The sequence below is a fragment of the Culex quinquefasciatus genome, chromosome 2, assembly GCF_015732765.1.
Source record: "Culex quinquefasciatus strain JHB chromosome 2, VPISU_Cqui_1.0_pri_paternal, whole genome shotgun sequence".
Lineage (NCBI taxonomy): Eukaryota > Metazoa > Arthropoda > Insecta > Diptera > Culicidae > Culex > Culex quinquefasciatus.
This window is the reverse complement of record NC_051862.1, coordinates 185,319,350-185,342,624: the sequence shown is the minus strand read 5'-3', so window position 1 is coordinate 185,342,624 and position 23,275 is coordinate 185,319,350. Positions and strand designations below refer to the sequence as shown.

Below are 23,275 nucleotides of genomic sequence, written 5' to 3'. Positions count from 1 at the left end.
TAACGACCCCCGGGTCTTTTGTGGTCTCTATTGCAAGTTTCTGCTCGAACCTAAGAGTCCGAAGGCTTGAATGGGGAGAGCACCCAAACCTCTTTTTACTCCAAGGAACCTTCCACCCCAGTGTTTGAACTGACGACCTTTGGATTGCGAGTCCAACCGCCGCCAGCGATTCCACCGGAGTAGGCTTGGTTTGGTGTGTTGTTTGTACTTATGGCATGGAGACAACTCCTACATCTGGAATGACTTAACGGCCTAACAACCAAGGCCGGGACCGACATTTTACTTACTCATCCGATGGAAGGTTGCAGCAGATGAAGAATAGCCTTATCTTTCGAAATAAACAAAAAACAAATATAAAAAAAATTATGTTGCCAAAATATTTTATCATTTATTTCTTGTATAATGAACTTGCCTACAATTCAACACTTTAATCCCGATTAATGGGATACGTCCCCTCTCGCATGTGAATCTTGTAATGCGCTGCCAGATTGTGCTTCACCGTGAAGCGCTTTCCGCACACTTCGCAAGGATATTTCGCAACTCCCGTGTGGACAGTTTCGTGTATTTTGTAGTGAGAACTAAAAGTTGAAGAAAAGAAAGTTGAAAGGGAAACTTTGACCGCAAATCAAAGATGTGTTCTAACCCTCGCCGGAATTGTTTGCCGCAAATTTCGCAAGAATATTTGGGGGGCTGCGTGTGGCTGGATTTGTGCCGGAGCCAGTTGCTGTACCCTTTCAGCTTTTTTCCGCAATGGGGACAGTCGTAGTACTGGTTTACAACCTTGTGATGGTGGCGATGCATCTGAAGTGCGTACTTGGAGTAAAGCTTGCTCTCACAACCTTCGACCTCGCAAGAGTAAGGCGCAACACCCAAATGCCGGTTCATGTGACCTTCCAGACCCTGCTGAGAAACCATTTCACCACACGTGGAACAAACAACTTTGCCGCTTTTGGCTTTGTGGGTCTGGCGATATCGTTCTTTTGCTTTCTGCTTTTTTACCTTACGCTCCTCGGCTTGTGGTTCCGGTTCAGATTCTGAATCGGGGCCATCCGGACGGAAATCTTCATCATCATCTTCGTTATCAAACTCAACCTCGTTTGCTTCCTCTTCAAAATACCCGTCACAATTGTCAGGATCAACTTCTACCTTCGTTATTAACGGTTCGATCTCCAGCTGCATCAAATCTATCTCTTCGTCCTCTACTTTAGACTCAACCATGCCACAATCGGCGAACATCTCCGTTTCCTCCTTCTTAACGGCGACCACCGGCGACGAACCCTGGAACTGATCCAGCAAACAACGTACCGAGTTGATCTGTTCGATGGATTCTTTCCAGCAGTTCCAGCTGACTTCGAAGCTGCCCTGTAGTAGTGTTTGCTCATTTTGTTGGCATATCCGCTGAAATGTGACTATCACGTTCACCATCTCTTTACAGTTGTTGCAGATTCTTATCGTTTGATCGCTTCTGTGGAGCTACAAAATAAATTTAAAAAAATATGTACATTACATATTATTGTTTTTAAGTGAAACATCCAATTAAATACCTTTAGTCCAACGGCAGCCTGGATATCCTTCTTACAGCCGGCTTCTTTTCCAAAAATTTCGTTCATCAGTTTTTTGGGATATTCCTGCAGGCACAAACGGCACAGCGGACTGCGCTTTTTGTAGACGCGTTTCATGGATTCATCTAGCGACATTTTGTTTGTGTTGAATGGATTGAACGCGCGTAATGCTGGAACTATTGCCAAATAATAAAGTAAATAACTTTTATTTACGACTTTCACCAAGCGCGAACATTGTAAATTTAAACGTCTGATGATTGAATTTGTAAACAAAAACAGATGGGTAGCGTCTGAAACTTACGTATTTCACACGGTAAACGACCTTTACTATTTTGAACATTTTGAATGTTTTAATTTACACTCAACCCCCGGTGGTTGGAAACTTTTTTGTTTTACACTTTTTTTTGTGTACCCCGTTAGTTGGTCAAAGTCAAACAAAAAAGTGACGAACTGTCACTTTTGACACGAGACTCACATTTACTATCAAACCATGGCTTTCTACCTAAGGTACTCGCGATTGAGTGTGTAGTAGTGCGGTTGTCAAAATCGTTATCTCTGACTCTCTCACTCCACTGACACTAACATTGTTTATGTTTTGGTTTTCCTGGCACGGTCTATTGTTCGTTTGTTATTGTTTTGGTTTTAGTGGCACGGAGCCATGCACTCACACTAATGCAAAGCAAAATCGCGAGTACCTATGATATACAGCCTTGCTATCAAACCAAACGTTTGATAGTAAGTGTGAGCCTTGTGTAAAGAGGGTGTAAATCGGGGTTTCAGTGTAAACTTTTTCTTTCTTTCTTCGTATTTCGCACAGAAAATACTGAACAATCTAAACTATAAAATTATAAAATTATAAAATTATAAAATTATAAAATTATAAAATTATAAAATTATAAAATTATAAAATTATAAAATTATAAAATTATAGAATTATAAAATAATAAAATTATAAAATTATAAAATTATAAAATTAAAAAATTATAAAATTAAAAAATTATAAAATTATTATAAAATTATAAAATTATAAAATTATAAAATTATAAAATTATAAAATTATAAAATTATAAAACTTTAAAATTATAAAATTATAAAATTATAAAATTATAAAATTGGGTACTAAAGCCCTATGTCAATTTTTATGTACAACGGTAAAAACACGGTTGAAAACCATTTCTGATCACTTTTTTTTTTCATTGTAATGCAAAAAAATATTGACAAGACAACCTTTTTCTATGGATCAACTATGGTCTCCTTGGAACGAGCTGCCAAGTACACGCTTACCAAAAATCATGATTTTTTGAGTTCTAAATCCCACTTTTCATACGATTTTTTGAGTTCAGGTACTACAACCATAAAAATGGTTATATGGGTTGAACTGAAAAATTCGTATGAAAAGTGGGATTTGGAACTCAAAAAATCATGATTTTTGATAAGGGTGTAGGACCTTTTCTGTCAAGAAAGACCGTGATGTTATTTTTTTAAATTCAATTAAAAATCCATTTTAAATCCTTTGCGGTCGTTCAAAGGGTCATTATACTCAGAAAAATAAGCTTTATCGTTTTGAGCAATAATATCACAAATTTAAACTTCATTTTAGGACCCGATTATAATCATTGTTATACACTCAACCCCCGGTGGTTGGTCACTTTTTCGTTTGACACTTTTTTAATTTGTACCCCGTTGGTTGGTCAAAGTAAAACTAAAAATTGACGAACTGTCACTTTTTACACGGCGCTCACGCACACTTTCAAAACAAACGTTTAGTAGTGTGTGTGAACTCCGTGTAAAAGGGGTGTCAAACTGAAAAGTGACCCAGTTCGTTTGACAATAGTTGGTGTCAAACCATCGGGGTTGGAGTGTAACCGATTTTGACTGTGCGACGCGCAGTGTGCGTGCAAATTGTACCCACCAGACGTTTCAACTGTCAATTTGACAAGTGGCCTAGCGGGAACGTTGCACCCACCAAAAGTTTGTGGATTTAACAAGGTAGGCAGGTTTTCCTGCTGCCAAAAAAAATAAAAAAAAACGGATTTTGTATAGAATTTTCTGAATTTTAATTAAATTTAAGCTCACGGAAAAATCCTGCCAAAAGAGTGAAGTTTTTCAGGAAAATGGTCAGATTTTCAGCTTCCTTAAAATACGCATTTTGTATATTTTTTTGACAGCGGAAAATCCGCATTACCTTTTATTATCCAGCAACGTTGGCACCCACCAAACACATGCCACAGCCGCGACCGAAAATCATAACAACCAACAGTCCGCCATTTTTCATTATCGCAGCGAGCAGCAGCAACCTCTCCGCACGGCAGCCGCGGAGACTCGACAGTTTCAGCTTTTAGAGCGCGTCGGTTTAGCCGTTCTGCGGGGCTTCCTTCTCAAATTTCTCCGGGACAGGAACCTGGCGGCAGTTTGGAGTGCGATTGAACGTTTGCGGGCTAATCAAAGGAAGCTGTGAGATAGTTTGGCTTGTGTGTGAGGAGCAGCAGAGTCGCCGGGAGTTGGCGGAACAGAATTCGACGGAGTCGCCGAAAGAAGAAGAAGGGCTAGCACCGACTACGACGAAGAAGTCGTACGGTGATAACGCAACGCTAGTGGCACACAAGTTTTGGCGTTTTTTTGCCACTCGGGAAGGTTGAGTTTGGAAGCTTGTCGGAATGACGGACAGCAAAGGATACGCGATCAATGATCTGGTTTGGTAAGTGTCCCCGCCGGGGGTGGTAATTTGATGGTTCGTTCGAGTTCTTGGTGGGGGCCCTTCGCAGCGGGACGACGAGGATTCCGTCAAGTTTTGTAGCTTGAAAAAAAAAAACAGCTTCGAAAGAAGCGGGAGATGTCAGTGGCAAGCGAAACCTAACCTCACTTTTGCGTCGCTGGTGGGGGGAAGGAAAAACTGAAAATTTGTTGATTTTCCCATTGGAAATCTGGATTAACTTTTAAGATCCTATATCTTAATCTAGAGAAGCAACTTTTTCACCTAGTTTAATTCGAATAAGAGATCAGGATCTGGCTGAAATTATACCTGCTTTCTGTCACCTCCTCCAGAAGGAGGAGGAAGAAGGCGCCAGGGGTGGAGTCAGGCAGGACTGAAACTTTGATGACGTCACGAAAAGTGCACTCAGCAGCGCATCAGTCGTCGGCTTGCTGTGATGGTTACTGCAGCAGCGATTGGGCGCCAAACTTGTTTACTTTTGCAAACATGGCATAATTTTTTACGAAGGGTTGCTTTAATTAAGCGAATTTTCTTTAGCTATAAAAACGATAGGTGAAGCATCTAGATGATGAGGACTTTTTTAACTGTCCAAAATTAATATAATTATTTTAAAGTTCTAGGTTGTAGATATTAGAGGTTTCATAAGATAATAAAATAGTAGTTTATGCAACAAGTTGCAAAAAGAGGATTTTTTCAGCACGAGTCGTACATTTATCCAACGAGGTTCACCGAGTTGGATAAATACGAAGAGTGCTGAAAAAATCAAGTTTTGCAACGAGTTCCATACAACATTTTTTGCAATTCCGAAAAACACCCATTGAGTGAAATTTTAAGCCAAATTTTCATGTATTTTGTCAATAAGTCGTTTGAATCAAAAAAATGTTGAAAAGTGTTACTTTTCGAAACAAGTGCTGAAAAGTTCAACTTTTCAGCACCCATTTCAGTGCTGAAAAGTAGAACTTTTCAGCATTTATTTTGAAAAGTGTTGCTATTCGATACTGTTATTATTGGTACAGAAAAGTAGGCTTTTTCGTCGTTCAAGAATGACAGGAAAAGTAAGTAGTTTCACGACGGAATTGCAAAAAAATTTTTTTTTGATCGTGTTGAGATTTTGTAAGAAATTTTTGATTCTTTTAAATACCATGTGTTTTTGCATGGTATACTAAAACAAAACATGTAATTTTTCTTAAATTAAACTGAGTTGCAAAACATTTGATTTCAGCTTGAACATTGATTAACATTTTTGTCTTCTCTTCCAGGGCCAAGATGAAGGGCTTCTCGCCCTGGCCGGGCCGTATTTCGCAGCCCCCGCCAGAGCTGCGCCGCATCGCCGTCAAAAAGAACATCCCGGTGCGGTGTATCTTCTTCTTTGGCTCCAACAACTAGTAAGTACCACTGCTTCGCTCTTCCCACTGAGTTGAGATTTACAACTTTTTTCTCCCCGCAGCGCCTGGATCGAGGAAACCCAGATCAAACCGTACCACGAGTTCAAGGAGAAGCTGCTGTCGTCGTGCAAGTCGGCCGGCTTCAAGGAGGCCGTCCAGCAGATCGAGGACTTTATCGCGAACCCGGAGAACTTTGGCCATCTGTTCACGGGCGAGGTGGACAACCGTCCCGATCCGGACGTGGAGTTCAACAAACTGCGCGAGGCGGAGAACGACAAGAGCGAGGACGGCAAGGAGGAGCCGGAGAGCGTGAACAACACGACGACGCCGGGAGCGCTGGAAACGGCCGAGACGACGACGACGACGCCCAGCACGGCGACCAAAAAGTCCGCCGCCAAGAAGAAAGTACGTGCCTCACTGCCCATCAAGTTGAACCCGGATAAGGTGCTTTGTTTTGTTGCGTTTTTTTATGTTTAATTTTTGTGTGAGCGATGTTTGGAGCGGAAATTTTCTAAAACCGGACGTTCTTCCAGGTCGCTTCAACGCCCAAGGCCCGCGCCATCGGTAACAAAGCCAAGGCCGCGATAGCCACCATCGAGGACATTGCGAGCACGCCATCGCCGAAGCGCAAGCGAAAACTGAACGATTCCGGGGACGTGTCGACGCTGGATCTGGACACCTTCTCGCCGGTGCGTCGCAACGTGCCCGTGTCACATCTGCTGAACCGTCCCGTAACGGTGGCGCGTCCGGCCACGCCCGAAATCGACATGTCGAGCGTGTCGAACGCGCTGCAGTCGCGCAACATCCAGGCCTCGAATCTGAAGTTTGGCTTCCTCGGGCTCGGCATCATGGGCTGCGGCATCGTCAAGAACCTGCTCAACTCGGGCCACTCGGTTGTGGTGTGGAACCGCACCGCCACCAAGTGCCGCAAGTTCCAGGAGGCGGGCGCCGAGGTCGCCGACACGCCGTCCGACGTGATCGAGATGACGGACGTGACGTTCTCGTGCGTGTCGGACCCGCAGGTCGCGAAGGATGTAAGACGCTTCTTTGGGCGATTCCTCGAACAAGATCTAATTTAGCTTCTTACGAATTTCAGCTGGTGTTCGGCAACTGTGGCGTCATGTCCGCTAACCTCGTCGGCAAGGGCTACGTCGAGATGACCGGAGTCGACCCGGAAACGTCGCAGGACATCGCCGAGCAGATCATCTCCAAAGGTGGCCGGTACCTGGAAGCACAAGTAAGCGTTAAACGCGAAGCTCGCGTCAACCCAGCTTCTAACTCTTAGCTTCTTTTTGTTCAGATCCAAGGCTCGAAGAACCAGGCCGAGGAGGGCACGCTGATCATCCTGGCCGCCGGCGAGCGGTTGCTGTTCGAGGAGTGCCAGACCTGCTTCGAAGCCATCTCGCGCAACTCGTTCTACCTCGGCGACGTGGGCAACGCGACCAAGATGAACCTGGTGCTGCAGATGATCCACGGCGTGACGCTGGCCGGCATCGCGGAGGGACTGGCGTTGGGTAGGCTTCTTCGTGATTGAATTTGCGGACGCATTTGTAACTTGGTTTGTTTTTACAGCTGACCGGGCAGGACTCCAGCAAAAGGACGTACTAGAAGTGCTCGAGCTGACCAACATGTCCTCGGAGATGCTGCTGCAGAAGGGAAATGGTAAGCTTTCGGCATGCATTCTTCAAAGGTCGTCAAATCTAACCGTCCGATTCTTCCCGTAGCAATCATCAAGGGCGAGTTCCCCACCCACCAGCCGCTGAAGCACATGCAAAAGGACCTCAAGCTGGCCCTGGGGATGGCGGACGGGCTCGAACAGTCCCTGCCCATCACGGCCGCCTCCAACGAGGTGTACAAGCACGCGAAACGTCTCGGGTACGGGTCGCACGACGCGAGTGCGGTGTACGTGCGGGCAAGGTTTTAACGGCGCGCCGTTCCCGAGGAGGACGACGACGGAGTATTGGGCGAGACGCCGGCGAGGTGGTGTTGAGGGCGGTTTGGAGAAGGATTTACTTTTAGTAGCTATATTTTTTTTATTGTTTATCCCCGAGTAGTAGCGAATGCGCGCGAGACAGAGAGAAACGTGTGTGTGTGTGTGTGAGAGAGAGAGAGCGCGAGATAGAGGAAGGTATTTTACCGATTTGACACACCAAAACACACAGGAATCGACGACCGGAACCGGAATCCCGCACACACATCTCACTTTACACTTAGGTATTCCCCCTCCTCCATCCCCAAAAAAAGAAAGCCCACATTTCGCGCGCTTAAATTTACAAAAGTCCCCCTCTTTTCAACACACATGAAGAAAAAAAACACACACATTTCAAACGCTAGGAATGCACAGAGTCTAGTTTTAGTAGTTCTTTGAGCGACACCGCTTACGTTCAGGCATGAGAGAGAGCGAATAAGTAAAAGGAAGCTAAATTGCCTGTTGTTCAGCAAGAAGAGTAAGAAAAGAAACGCAAGCAATCGCGTTGCCTATATTATATTTTTACTTGATATAAGTTTTATTAAATGGAAAACTCACACTGAAAAACAAAACTACAGTAGAAACATTTGCTCTTGTGCTCTCCCCCCGTTGATTTTCGAGACTTTCCCCGATGGTTCTGAAAGACCAATGTTAATTGCACATTTGCGGCTAGTTTTAGTGATTAAAGTTTAAAGATTAGGCGAAGAAGAAGAAAAAACCCATTCAAACGTTCTGCACTGGACCAAATCAAAGCAAAATCCAAGCAAAAAAAATAAACACTAAAACCGGAGGAGCATGTCGAAACAGAGTGGGTTAGAGAGTGAGGAAGGAAACAGGAGCACGCTCTGTGTATAAAAACGTATATTTTTTTCTCTCCTTTAGTTTACTATTATCGAAAACAAAGCAAAACACAAAAAATCTACAACAAACATTGTACTGCATAATGGATTTCTATTTTTCGTGAAAACAGTGACCGTAATAAAGAAAAACGTGTTTAAAGTAAGTTCAAAACATTTGCCTTTTATTGACTCATGGAAGGAAGCATGTGAGCACCACGAAGTCCCCTACTCGGACGTGGTCAAGTACCTCGGTCTTCCGTTCGAAGCTCACGTACGGTTTCCCATCTGGGCACAGCTGTGCTTCAACTCGCCGCCAAAAGCTGCACACGCATCCGAACAAGATCCTGAAAATCTGGAACAACGGCCTTTCATTACAGCTCGAGGAGGCGGCCAACACGCAATCGCTTGACACCTGGACCAGTGCTACATCGATTTTGGACAACAGATTTTCTGCGAGCTATTTTTCTGTTTTCTCCATCTTTTGACAAAAGAAAAGTGTGTTTGCGTCCATTGAGATTTTTGATTGATTGATTTTTTTATTCGGTAGAAAAAGCTATCACAGCTATAGCATAAATAAACAATAAATGAATAATACACAGTTGAAAGTTTCCCCAAAAAAAATATTTAGTGCATTCACAAAACTACTGTTAGTCGATATAAATAAAAGAAATAAACTGAATTGAATTGAAAGAATTTAAAAATTAAACAAGAAAAGTGACAATTTTCGTAGAACAGAAGTTGCTTAAAATTACATAAGCACTGCAAAAATATTTTTTTCCGAAATAAACAATTTAGCATTACAGCTTTGAAAGAGAATCAAATGGGAATCTAAAGAGCATGAGCATGAGCATGAGAGATCACCCATGGTTGCCCCTCCGTTGCTGAACAGAACCGTAATATCCTTTCAGCACTACTGATTATATGCTTCGACGATCTAGTGGTGTTTCCCTTATCAACAGCATGTATGAATGCGCTGAAAAGATAAAACACCATGATTGCTAAAGCTAGATCAGTTGCGAATAGGTAACAGTCATTGGCCACCAACGGCGCCCGCCATGTCAGTTTGTAGATCTCGATTTTAAGGGACGGGAATGTTAGTTAGCGCAGGTTGCTACTAGGGCAGCTGATTTACTCTGTGCTTACACCCCACAAGCGCCAGGAACCTGAAAATTTGTTAGTAGGATAGGGTGTTTGGTCAGGATTCATCATAGAAGATGATGATGCGACCCAAAATCATAGTGTTTGTTGAAGGTATTATGTTTTAATCTCAAGGCAAGCAATCGGATGCTGCGGATGAGACATTTCCCGTTTATCGGCTGTTAACTTTTAATTGAAATGGTTTAATCTTAGACAGCCGGCTGTGGAAAGATAGAACCAAAATTATTTGTAATTAAATGATGAAGGATTTAACAGTCTGACTTTTTAATTGAGATGTTTTTACGAGTTTTACATGATTCATGTTTAGTGGGGTACTGATTAACGAAGCGAACGACGAGTTACGATGTTTATCGAGCTGAAATGGTATGATAAGGTTTTGTTGTTATTGCACACCGACGACGAATGCGAAAAAACCCTGCGATCCGACCGAAAGGCATCGCAAATCAGACTGACTCAATTGGGTCCTAAAATGAAGCTTAGATTGCTGATATTATTGTTTACAGCGATAAAGCTTATTTTTCTGAGTACAATGACCCTTTGTACGACCACAAAGAGTTTAAAATGGATTTTTAAACCAATTTTGAAAAATTAACCTCGCGGTCCTTCTTGACAGAAAAGCTCCTACTTGACAGCTCGTTCCAAGGGGACCATAGTTGATGCATCGAAAAAATGTTGTCTTGTCAAAAAAAAAATTGCATTAAAATGAAAAAAAGTAAGCAGAAATGGTTTTTAATCGTGTTTTTTACCGTTGTACATAAAAATTTACACAGGGCTTTAGTACCCAATTGTCATCGATGACAACCAGAGCCAGCCGCACCTTTACCCAGCGCGGTTTAGTTACCCTCCAACTTCCCACCCTTCAGATATTTTAGACGGATCTTTACCCTCCACCCTCCAAGTTTCTAAGCAACTTTTTCAAAACGGCGTATGTTTTATTTGATTTAATATACATACAACTTCTTGAAAAATACTCCTGGTCAAAAAATATCTTTGATAGCTCTTCGAAGGATTCACTCAACCAATTGTAGAGAAATCTCTTGCAACAACACCACCACCAACCGCCCTGTTCCGCTATCGATGGCTAAGTTATGTTTCAAGCAGCACCACTACCCACACTTGTAATGTTACATCAGCGATGGATAAATTAAAGTTTTTAATCAAGGGGCTTTTGGGAGCGATTTAGATTAATAATTTGCATAATTTACCGTTTTTACTTTCAAACAAACAATTAATTAACAGATTAATCACATTTCGCTTTTCAACGAATGAATCATTCCTTTCTAAGATTTTTATTCATTTCAATCATTTTGAGCATTTCAATAGTTTGAAGTATGTTAAGTTGATTTTAAATATTACGAGTAATTTTTATATTTAAGGTATTTCAGGTATACGAGTGTATCAAGTTTTTGAAGGTTTTTAAAGATTTCACGTAATTCAAGTTTTTGCAGTTTTCATGGATTTTAAGCTTAATAAATATTTCCAGTATTTCAAGTATTATAAGCACCGCAAACAGGGGTGAGATTGGTTTATACGAAAATGCAGAAATTTGTATGACCCAATCTCACCCCCTCACGGTGCATCAAGTATTTCAAGGGTTTAAAGAATTTCAAGTATTAATTTTTTTCTAAGCATTTCAAGTAAATCAAGTTTGCAAGTATTTCTTGAACACAATCATTTCAACATTTGTAACTATTTCATGGATTTCAAGTTTTTCAAATTGATTTTTAATATTTGTAGTATTTCAAGTGTTTCAAGTAGTTGAAGTAAATATTTCAAGTATCTTTTTCATTTATTTTAATTTCATAAAGAATTTAAAATATTTCCTGTACTTCAAGTATTTTTTGTTTTTCAAGCATTTCAAGTAATACAAATAAGTCATGTATTTCAAGTAATTCAGTTAATGTTAATATTTTAATTTTTCTATAATTTCAATTATTTTTTTTTTTAGATTTATTCGTCTCTTACTTAGTTTAATCATGAAATATCTTTATAAACGTTTCAGGAGTGATTAAAAATCATTTTTTTGGAGGATTTCATAAATTTTCAGTAATATGATTTTTGTTTGGGTTTTATACATGTTTGTAACCCTCGATGTACACATCCAAATTTAAAATATTTCTAGTATTTCAAGTATTTCACGTAATTCTATTATATTAAGTTTTTAAAGTTATTCATTTTCAAGTGATTCCAGTTTTAAAAATATTTGGAGTGTATCAAATATTTTAATCATCTTAACACTTTTTTAATTTTCAAGCACTTCAATTATGTTCATGTTTTTTATTTATTTTTTTTAAGAATTTCAATAATTTAAGATTTTTAAGGTATTTAAAGTACCAAGTACATGAAATACTTTAATTATTTGAGCAAAAGTTTGACAAAAATACCAGTTTTTAAGTGTTTCTAAATAAATAAAATAACTGATTTAAATTAATTTCCTTTTTTGAATAAAATTTTAATAACCGTATGTTATTATTATAAAAGCATCATATTTTAAGGAGTTTATGTAAACTGAAAAGTGATAATAATGATTGAAACTCATCTGAATATATAAAAGAAATCTTGGAACAATAGAAATTTGTCGATGTTTTCGATTCTTCAAACACTTTAATAACATAAAACAGTTAACAGTTTAAAATTTAAAAAAAATGTTCTTATTAAGTGAAAATCATTCTGAAACCCGAATAAAATGGTACTTGGTATTTATTGTACTTTCAATATTTACAATATTTTCAAAGATTACTTGAACAGTTGAAATATTTTTGTAGCTTGGAATACATGGTAAAATATTTAAACAGGAAGTATTTGACGTGTCAACAATTCTTAAAATACTTCAACAACATTTAAAACATTCGAAATCACTAACATATTTTTAAAACACTGAAACACGTAAAAATTCAAGCTTCATATGATCAAAATACTCGACAAACCTAAAATGCTCAATATAATAACAAAAAAAAACAAAGCAGAAAGACTTTAAATAATAGAAACTTGAAAATTTAATATACTTGGAATCTTTGAAATAATTGAAATACATGAAAAATAAAAGTAATCGAAAAATGTTAAATCATTTCGAAATACTTAAAGTCCTTGAAAATAATGAAATGCTTGAATGACTTAAACAACTTGAATTAATAACATGAATCACATGAATTACTTAAAGTAATAGAAATACTTCAAGGTCTTGAAAAAACAAAATACTCGAATTAATTCAAAAAACAAAATACTCGAATTAATTGAATAACTTGAAATACATTTAATATTGGAAAAACTTGAAATTCCTGAAATACACGAAAACATGAAGTTTTTCAATTACAAGAAATTTGAAGTATTTGAATTACTAGAAATGTTTGATACTTGTTTTACTTCTATACTTTTTAAAGGTCCAATTACCAAAATTTTGCTGTGTTTTTGAATACTACTAACTAAATGCGGTTCCAGAAACACCAAAAAAACAAAAAAAAAAAACAAAAATGTGTTTACTGGACTTGAAAAACCCCCAGACTTGAAGTACATGAAATTCTTCATATACTTGAAACACTCGAAATACTCGAAATACTTAAAATACTACAAGTTTTTGAAATATCTAAGATCAATCTGAAATACTATTGATTCTTGAAACACTTTCGGTTCTCGCAATACTTTAAATCCTTGAAATCCTACTTCGAAAACTTGGAAAAATTTAAAAACTTAAAGTACTTATGAGACTAAAAACCCAATACTCCAAAACATCAACACCGTCATCAGGGGTGACATTGGGTCAGACAAAAATTTCGAAATTTGTATGATGCAATCTCACCCCCAGACCCAATGTCGCCCCTGATGACGGTACTTATAACACTCTTGAAATATTTAAAATCGATTTGAAATATTTGAAGAATTTGAAAACATGAAGTATTTGAAGTACTTAAAACATATTTATTTACTTCTATTGTTTCTTTAAAGGTCCAATTTTGCTACCTCTGACTCAATGCGGTTTCAGATACACCAAAAAGACAAAATTTGGTTCATTTGACTGTAAAAAACTCCAAACATGAAGTACTTGAAATCCTTAAAGTTCATCAAATCCTTGAAATTCTTCAAATACATGAAAATTGGCTGTAACACTCAAAATACATAAAAGACCGAATTCTTGAAATATTTAAGATCAATTTAGAATACTTTAAATCATAGAAATTGAAATACATGAAATACTTGAAATACTTCAAAACTCGAAATTTATGAAATACATGAAATCCTTGAAATATCTGAAAACATGAAGTATATACAAGTATATACAAGAAGTATTTAGTTTTTTTGAAGGTCCATACCAATATTTTGCCTGTGTTTTTGAATACCGCTAACTCATTGCGGTTTCAGAAACACAAAAAAACAACAACAACAAAAAACTAAATTTTGCTAACTGGACTTGAAAAAAACCCCAAACCCCTTCAAGTACTTAAAACCTTTCAGATACTTGAAACTTGCTTAAACACTCCAAATACAACGAAATATTAAATTACTACAAATTCTTGAAATATCTAAGATCTATCTGAAATACTCAGCCGTCCCCTAACATGACAGTTTTCGTAAGTTGCGCGTATCCACCGACAGATGGCATGTGGACCTCGTCGGAGTCCGCCCATTGAAAACGCAACTCAAAATTTGCATGGGAAACTTTTTTTTCGTTACGGCTTTCGCGGCACGCTCCCTCCAACTGTTCGAGACTAATATTTTAACGTGGCGTATCTTTAAACAAGTTTTTCAAGAAAATGATTCCAGAATGCTTATTTTGTCGTTTTAAACCGAAAGTAGGCAAATACTATATTAATTTAAACTATTCGCCATTTTCAAATGTTTGGCTAGATGATATCAAAGGACGCCATCTTAGGCCCACTGGGCCCACAAAAAGAGGTACGCTCAGTTTGTATGGGAGCTGTCTACATGCTCCCGGGCTGGAAATACTATACATTCTTGAAATACATTCAGTTCTCGCAATACTTTAAATCCTTAAAATTATACAAACACTTGATATACTTGAATACCTACTTCGAAAACTTGGAAAAATTGAAATACTTCAATTACTTATAATGAAAACTTGAAATACTTGAAATTCTTGAAATGTTTGCTGTACTTATAAAAGTCTAAATTCTTAAAATATTTAAAATCAATTTGAATTATTTGAAGGAATTTAAAATAATTGAAAAAATATATTATAAGTAATTAAATAACTTGAATTGCATGAAATACTAAGACACTAGTATACGAAGTATTTAATAAACATGAATTAATAGAAACATTTGATATTTTTATTTACTTCTACTGTTTTTATAAAGGTCCAATTTTAATTTTTTGGCTTTAGAGTGTTTTTGACGCAATGTGGTTTCAGAAACACAAAAACTAAATTTTGTTCATTGGACCTAAAAAAACTCCAAACATGAATCTTATTTGAAACACTCAAAATACATAAAAAAAACTACAAATTCTTGAAATATTTAAGATCAATCTGAAATACTTTAAATCCTAGAAATTCTTGAAATACTTGAAATAGGTACTTAAACACATGAAATACTTTGAAAACTTGAAATACTTGCAATACTTAAAATCCACAAAATACTTTACATACTTGAAGCTCTTGAAACACATGATGTTTAAACTTTAAATCCTTGAAATAATTAAAATCAATTTGAAATAATTGAAACAATTTAAAAAATAGAGTATTTGAATTATTTAAAAAACTAAAACTAATTGGATAAACAATATTTGAATAACTTGGAATACATGATATACATACAATATTTGAAATACGTGAAGCACTTTAAATCCTTGAAAACATTAAAAAAACTTGATACACTCGTATACGAGCTCGTATACCTGAAATACCTTAAATATAAAAATTACTCGTAATATTTAAAATCAACTTAACATACTTCAAACTATTGAAATGCTCAAAATGATTGAAATGAATAAAAATCTTAGAAAGGAATGATTCATTCGTTGAAAAGCGAAATGTGATTAATCTGTTAATTAATTGTTTGTTTGAAAGTAAAAACGGTAAATTATGCAAATTATTAATCTAAATCGCTCCCAAAAGCCCCTTGATTAAAAACTTTAATTTATCCATCGCTGATGTAACATTACAAGTGTGGGTAGTGGTGCTGCTTGAAACATAACTTAGCCATCGATAGCGGAACAGGGCGGTTGGTGGTGGTGTTGTTGCAAGAGATTTCTCTACAATTGGTTGAGTGAATTCTTCGGAGAGCTCTCAAAGATATTTTTTGATCAGGAGTATTTTTCAAGAAGTTGTATGTATATTAAATCAAATAAAACATACGCCGTTTTGAAAAAGTTGCTTAGAAACTTGGAGGGTGGAGGGTAAAGATCCGTCTAAAATATCTGGAGGGTGGGAAGTTGGAGGGTAACTAAACCGCGCTCCTTTACCCACATACACGCATGCGAAAAAAAAACGAAAAACACACCGACGACGAACGCGAGAAAAAAACACGACCCGACGAAAAGGCATCGCAAATCAAACTGAGGAAATGGAGAGAAAGAAAAAAAACATAAAAAATAAAACCTAATCACATAAAACTAGAGAGCCTGGATCTTATTAGAGAACGGACATCTCAAACCAAAAGCACCAATCGAAGCACGAGAACTGTCAAACGGAGGTACCAAATGAGCATAAGACAAAGGATTTTGCTCTATTGGTACCTCCGTTTGACAGTTCTCGTGCTTCGACTGGCACTTTTGGTTTGAGATGTCCGTTCTCTAATAAGATCCAGGCTCTCTACATAAAACCAATCACCCCATGCACACAAAGAGCGACACAAAAGAGACGAAAATATTCACGAAAAAACAGGACTGCGCGTCCACCGAAGCACCGCACTTCTGATGGCATTATTCAATTTTTATGCCCAATCACCCCATGCACACAAAGAGCGACACAAAAGAGACGAAAATTATCACAAAAAACTAACTTAATCCACCTATGTGGTTGGAGCCTTCCCCACTTATTACCAACAATGGCTGATATGATGGAATTGTAAAAAAATTACATCTCTTTTTTAGATCCGGAGTAAAAAAGTACATCAATATCACTTAAGTGTACATATCTTGAGACAGGGTTGCCAGATCTTCAATGTTTGAACTCTTTGGAAAGTTTTTCTGATAACCTAACCAACGAAGGGTGTGTTGGTGGATCCGGACAAAGTTTACATACATTTAAATGAGATCCAGCTTCAAAAAATTACATAAATGTCACTTAAGAGGCCATATCTCGAGACAGGGTTGCCAGATCTTCAATGTTTTGAACTCGTTGAAAAGGTTTTTTGATAAACTAACCAACGATGGGTTGGATGGTTGATCCGGACATAGTTTACATACATTTAAGTGAGATCCGGCATCCAAAAAGTACATAAATGTCACTTAAATGGGCATATCTCGAGACAAGGTTGCCAGATCTCAAATGTTTTGGAATCGTTGGAAAGGTCTTTTGATAACCTAACCAACGACAGGTTGGATGGTGGATCCGGACATAGTTTGCATACATTTAACTGAGATCCGGCTTCAAAAAGTACATCAATATTACTTAAGTGGGCATATCTCGAGACAGGGTTGCCAGATCTCAAATGTTTTGAAATCGTTGGAAAGGTCTTTTGATAACCTAACCAACGATGGGTTGGATGGTGGACCCGGACATAGTTTACATACATTTAAGTGAGATCCGGCATCCAAAAAGTACACTCAACCCCCGGTGGTTGGTCACTTTTTCGTTTGACATTTTTTTTTAGTTTGTACCCCGTTGGTTGGTTAAAGTCAAACTAAAAAGTGACGAATTGTCACTTTTTTCACGGCGCTCACGAACACTATCAAAACAAACGTTTAGTAGTGTGTGTGAACTCCGTGTAAAGGAGGTGTCAAACTAAAAAGTGACCCCGTTCGTTTGACAACAGATGGTGTCAAACCAGCGGGGTTTGAGTGTACATCAATATCACTTAAGTGGGCATATCTCGAGACAGGGTTGCCAGATATTGGAGAGCGAAAAAGATGGCGGCGGTGTGGAAGTTGTGGATTTCCGTCGCGATTTATCTTGCCGATTTTGAAGTGTTTTTGTTGTGCTACGGTCCGGGAAAGTGCATCAATACAATAATTAAGTGGCAGGCTATCTGATTTTTGTGAAAATTACGCGCGTTTCTGTTTTGAAAGAGGTTTTTGGTCCATTTTAGTTTTTGTTGTCGTGAATCTAAGGAAGAAAAAATCAGCCAAACGTCATTTCTGTCAGAGAGTGCGCTCTCAGAGAGCGTCACAGGAAGGAGATTGTGTGTGTTCGGTGTGGTTTTGGTTTGCCGATGACGCGCCTCGACGCTGCTGTGCGGCGGAGAACAGTTCCCGGTTGGGGGAGTCGGAGTGGCCGTCGCTTACTCTCCAAGGGCAAGGGTTCAGGCTCCTGAGTCGGGAGCAGGTGGCGGGGTGGTGCATGGTGGGAGAAGAGCGGTGACAGCAGAAGCTGGTTGCTTGTGTGTGTATTTGTGTGAAGTGCAGATGGATTCTGCTGCTGCTTCATGTTTCGCGAGTGTTTCTGACAGACGTCATTTGAACTTTGAACACTGGTAAACAGCATTACACTTTTTTCAGTTCACTTTTACACAATTGTATGGGATTTTTCAGTTCAAGTATGATTACACACTTTCGTGTAATCATACTTGAACTGAAAAATCCCATACAAGTGTGTAAAAGTGAACTGAACAGTGTGTAATGTTGATTATCAGTGAAGTGTAGTTTTTGAAAAGGGCCAAATCTACACATGCAGACTTTAGATATGACCTGCAGACTTTTTACAAACATTGGGTGAGCTCGTTTATGGCGAGCTTGGGTTTGTGCATTTAGGGTAGGGGAAGGAGGACGTTAAAACTTGTGCAGTGGATTTGTTCGTGCCCCAGAGGAAATATATATTGTGAATATTGTGAAACTGATTGAGGCAACATGTGAGAGGAGCGGCTGTTTGTAGGTCGGATGTTGAATACACGGAGCCGTAAGGCCGACGCAAACGGATTTGTGCGGTGCTGCAGTCGTCGGGCGGTGTGGTCGAGTTGCACCTGATTTCAATGCTGCGGCGGCGGAGCAGTCTCCAGTCTTCAAGACCCCGGTGAGCTCGTTCCTTGATGACATCTCAAGCATGTGTGTGTGTGTGTGTGTGTGTGTGTGTGTGTGTGTGTGTGTGTGTGTGTGTGTGTGTGTGTGTGTGTGTGTGTGTGTTGAAGAATGAAGAATGAATCAAGAGTGTGAGAGGAAAAACCATTTGCGAGTGAGAATTTATTTTTTCGTCAGTCGATTTTCTCCTTTGCTGGACTTTCTACCCAATTTAGGGTACTTTGTTATTTATTATTTTTGCAGTACAGGCTGTTTTCATTATATTGATGCCTTTCAAAAATAATTTGAAGTCTAATTTAAAAATCTTTCTCACTATAATGCTGAAGTCTAAAAATGTAAATTAGTATATGTGTGTATGAGAGTGTGAATGAGTTTTTCTGTTCTTAATAAATATTTAAAACCGCGTAAAATCTTCAGAATCGGTCGATAAATCCAAATCATATCTCATTGAAAATAATCGTTATAGGGTCATTCTTAAATAATTATTTATACGCGTTTTTGATCATTTTGCTGTCGTTTCGTTAGTTTGTCAACTGTACCTATAGAAAATCTCATTTCTATAGAATCGTTTATCGAGAGACGCGCTGACATTTAGGATAGAACATTAGCGCGCGTTTTTGAATTTTTTTATTCGATTGTGAGTAGCGGTTCCTCACGGTTACTCTGCATCGTGTTTGTCGGAGCCTTTAATTTGATATTTTATTTTTCATAAGTCCTTCTTTTATCTTCGTTGATTGGAAGGCACGCCGCCGGTTTAGTTCGTTTAAGTTATTGTTTTAATTTCATTGCAAACGTTTACGTGGCGTCCTGTTTTCTTTTCGTTTATATTCATTGATCGCAATAATTTATTCCAACTGGCAGTTTAAGTATAAACTCATCAAACTATCGATTTTGAGTTGCGTTCGTGAAGATGAACGGTGCGCGTCGCGATCATCACGCAGAATTTTCGTTGCTGTTTCCGTCTTTGTTGTCCCCCCGATTGCGTTTGTTTTTCTATCCGGGCGGATTCGCGGAGTTCGACAGTTGCGTTCGTGAAGTTGAACGGTGCACGTCGCGGTCATCACGTAAGATTTTCGTAGCCGTTTCCGTCTTTGTTGTCCCCCCGATTGTGTGTGTTTTTCGATCCGGGCGGTTTCGCGTTTTCGAATAATATTTGGTTTTATCTTTCCACAGCCGGCTGTCTAAGATTGAATCATTTATTCTAAATCAACACCAAATAACCGGGAATAGTCTCATCCGCATCATCCGATTGTTTGCCTTGAGAATTCATAATCCATCACACCATTAAACAAAATTTATTGATTATTGGGTCGCATCATCATCCTCTATGATGAATCCTGGCCATTACCCTTACCCACTAACAAAATCCCAAGTAGAAGTAGTTTTCCGGCACACGTGGGGGTGTGGATATCGTATAGAACCCACCCTTGGTAGCAACCTGTGCTAACTAACATTCCCGTCCCAATCCCCCGAGATCTACAAACTGACATGGCGGGCGCCGTTGGTGGCCAATGACTGTTACCTATTTGCTCCAGATCTAGTTTTGATGATCTTGATGTTTTATCTTTTCAGCGCATTCATACATGCTGTTGATAAGGGAAACACCATTAGATCGTTGAAGCGTATGACCGGTTGTATTGATAGGATATTACGGTCCTGTTCAGCAACGGAGAAGGACAACCATGGGTGGTCTCTCATGCTCATGCTCATGCTCATATCTCGAGACAGGGTTGCCAGATATTCAATGTTTTAGGCTCGTTGGAAAGGTATTTTGATAAACTAACCAACGATGCGTCGGATGATAAACCCAGACATAGTTTACATACATTTAAGTGAGATCCGGTTTCCAAAAAGTACATAAATGTCACTTAAGTGGCCATATCTCGAGACAGAGTTGCCAGATCTCCAATGTTTTGAACTTGTTGGAAAGGCCTTTTCATAACATATCCAACGATGGGTCGGATGGTGGATCCGGACATAGTTTACATACATTTAAGTGAGATCCGGCTTCCAATAAGTACATCCATATCACTTAAGTGGCCATATCTCGAGACAGGGTTGCCAGATCTTCAATGTTTTGGACTCGTTGGAAAGGTCTTTTGATAACCTAACCAACGATGGGTCGGATGATGGACCCGGACATAGTTTACATACATTTAAGTGAGATCCGGATATATTTGAAAACACATTTTTATACATAATTTTTGAACTACTTATCAAAACTTCAATCTGTATAAAACTCGATCTATGGGACCCTAAACCAAGTCGAATGCAACAGGTTCGGGTCAAATCGGTTCAGCCAGTGCCGAGAAACATGAGCTAGTTTGTTGGTCACATACATACATACACACACACATACACACACACATACACACAGACATTTGTTCAGTTTTCGATTCTGAGTCGATATGTATACATGAAGGTGGGTCTACGACGTTTTTATTCAAAGTTCATTTTTAGAGCAGGATTTTAGCCTTACCTCAGTGAGGAAGGCAAAACAGGACTGCGCGTCCACCGAAGCACCGCACTTCTGATGGCATTATTCAATTCAGAATCAAATGGGAATCTAAAGAGAATAAAAACAAATAAAAAAAAAACACGCACGCACGCACTGCCACAGAATAAAAACAAATGGGATTTAAATCAGCCATGCCAGATATACAGATAAATCTGTATTATACAGATTTTTCGATCCCAAAAATCACAAAAATCTGTATATAAAGATTTTTTTAAATGATTAAATTTACAAATTTCAGCAATTTAGTAATTAAATTATGCTTTAAAATAATTAAAAAAGCTTAAATCTGCAGTTAAAAATTCAAAAAATGTTCTGTGGCTTCGAATTTGACAGGATACAGATAAAATACAGAATTATTTTCAAGAAAATACAGATCTCCCATAAAATAATCTGGCATCATTGATTTAAATGCAAATCAAAAGACAAAATATCAAAACAGAAACAAAAGACAATAAAAAGAGAATCAACAAGAAACCTGAGAAAATCAAGAGAGAATATAGAGTTATCTACGCGCGCATGTATTGCGTATACGTACACGAAAAAGATTGAGGTTAAATTTTGTACCAGCCAGCAAAACAAATGGCGTGCTAGTGTTCGTGAGAGCGGGATTAGATAACTCTATTGAGACTCGCTTGAAAAAAATAGTAAGCAGGGCAAAAATGAGAATTGAAAGAAAAATGAACGAGAATAAAAAAAAGAATGAAAATGAAATGAGCAATTCTCTATGAAATCGGTCTTATTTTTTTATTTTTTGCATTTTTTTATCCGACTGATACTCCAATACTTCTTTCATACGTGAAATTGTCCGAGGATTCCGAATATGACAAAATTGAGACCAAAAAGTGACGCTATGGCGGCCTATAGGGCAAAAACCAACGTTGTAAAATGTTTGCTATAGAAAAATCGAAAAACTATGAGAAAAACTGCGGTTGGCCAAAACGATAATTTCGTAGGCTTATAGCCCATGAAATTCCCTAACTTTTGACCTATGGGAGTATGAGTGTTGGAGGCTGTTGCAAAAAGATATTAAGGTTTTAAAAAAAATCCATTTTTAACAGTAATTTGCAAAAGCTATGTGAAAAAGTTAAACCAATCCTGAATGTCTATAGCACATTTTGAAGTGTCTCAAAAGACCTTTGGAATGCACTTAAGAGAGTTGGAATTGATGAAGTTTTACGGAAAAGCGAGCAATTTTAAGATCTTTAATGTTTTTTTGACATCAAACTCCAAAGCCCGTTTTACCCCACTTCCCTTTGTCGTAGAGGGCTCATATTTGGCATGAGTTCATCTCATGTATAGACAAATCCAAATCGGAGCACCTCGATACGACCTGTTACACATTGGTGAAAAACTGGCTCTTAATTTCACTTTTCGTCACTAAAACTTGATTAGCAAAAAAAAAAAACACTTTTTTCCGAGCTTTTTTTTGTTATGTTTTAGGGGGCATCAAATGCCAACTAGAAATTTTAGAAATTTTCTGAATTTGCAAAAAATCGTTGACCGAGCTATGATTTTTTGAATCAATACATTTTTTTTTCAAAAAATCGAAATATTGGTCGCAAAAAATTTTCACCTTGATTTTTCGATGTAAAATTGAATTTGCAATCAAAAAGTACTTTATTGGAATTTTGATGCACCGTTTTCAAGTTATAACATTTAAAAAGGGCCAAAAATTCAATATTACGCTTCTTGAAATGTTAGCCTTGATTAAAAAAAAAAAATATTGTTTTCAAAAATATTGGAAAATTTCACGAATGTTTCATATTTTAACATTGAAAATCGGACCATTAGTGGCTGAGATACGACATTAACAAATTGTGTTTTTTTGGGTGAGACTTCAATTTTCCAACTAAGCAACTAAGGGTCGTATCAACAAAGTTAAAAAAGCAGTTTGAAAGTTTGAATAAAGAGAATTTTCTCAGCTTTTCAAAAATGTTTTCTTCTAAAGTGGGCAAACATGTGCTCTAATTTAAAAAAATGAATTACTGCGACTATTTTCAAA

General features: G+C 38.1%; 2 protein-coding genes across 3 annotated transcripts; one reads left to right on the top strand and one right to left on the bottom strand.

Annotated features, from left to right (window-relative positions):
* Positions 1-363: 363 nt before the first annotated feature.
* Positions 364-1,807, bottom strand: LOC6031239 (zinc finger protein 771). Its single transcript, XM_001842017.2, has 3 exons — positions 1,545-1,807; positions 644-1,473; positions 364-578 (listed from the first exon to the last, which is right to left on the bottom strand). Exons 1-3 carry the CDS (start codon positions 1,695-1,697, stop codon positions 428-430), a joined length of 1,134 nt encoding a protein of 377 aa, XP_001842069.2. The 5' UTR covers positions 1,698-1,807; the 3' UTR covers positions 364-427.
* Positions 1,808-3,808: 2,001 nt separating this feature from the next.
* On the top strand, positions 3,809-8,640 carry LOC6031240 (putative oxidoreductase GLYR1 homolog). Of its 2 annotated transcripts, none has more exons than XM_038253960.1 (8): positions 3,809-4,260; positions 5,535-5,660; positions 5,723-6,104; positions 6,194-6,694; positions 6,757-6,897; positions 6,961-7,174; positions 7,233-7,322; positions 7,385-8,640. In XM_038253960.1, the coding sequence occupies exons 1-8, from the start codon at positions 4,220-4,222 to the stop codon at positions 7,582-7,584; spliced, it is 1,695 nt and encodes a 564-aa protein (XP_038109888.1). In that variant the 5' UTR covers positions 3,809-4,219; the 3' UTR covers positions 7,585-8,640. The 2 variants fall into 2 exon arrangements, with proteins under 2 accessions (XP_038109888.1, XP_038109889.1); XM_038253961.1 differs by having other exon boundaries at positions 3,810-4,260; positions 5,723-6,065.
* The last annotated feature ends 14,635 nt before the right edge of the window (positions 8,641-23,275 follow it).

What these genes read in the sequence shown, in the direction of transcription:
- LOC6031239 (XM_001842017.2), bottom strand. Translation starts at nt 1,697, where the DNA reads ATGTCGCTAGATGAATCCATGAAACGCGTCTACAAAAAGCGCAGTCCG. An exon ending in AGGCTGCCGTTGGACTAAAG is followed by an intron (nt 1,474 to 1,544) that starts GTATTTAATTGG and finishes TTTATTTTGTAG; the next exon opens with CTCCACAGAAGCGATCAAAC. An exon ending in GGCAAACAATTCCGGCGAGG is followed by an intron (nt 579 to 643) that starts GTTAGAACACAT and finishes TTCAACTTTTAG; the next exon opens with TTCTCACTACAAAATACACG.
- LOC6031240 (XM_038253960.1), top strand. Translation starts at nt 4,220, where the DNA reads ATGACGGACAGCAAAGGATACGCGATCAATGATCTGGTTTG. An exon ending in GCGATCAATGATCTGGTTTG is followed by an intron (nt 4,261 to 5,534) that starts GTAAGTGTCCCC and finishes CTTCTCTTCCAG; the next exon opens with GGCCAAGATGAAGGGCTTCT. An exon ending in CGCGGAGGGACTGGCGTTGG is followed by an intron (nt 7,175 to 7,232) that starts GTAGGCTTCTTC and finishes TTGTTTTTACAG; the next exon opens with CTGACCGGGCAGGACTCCAG.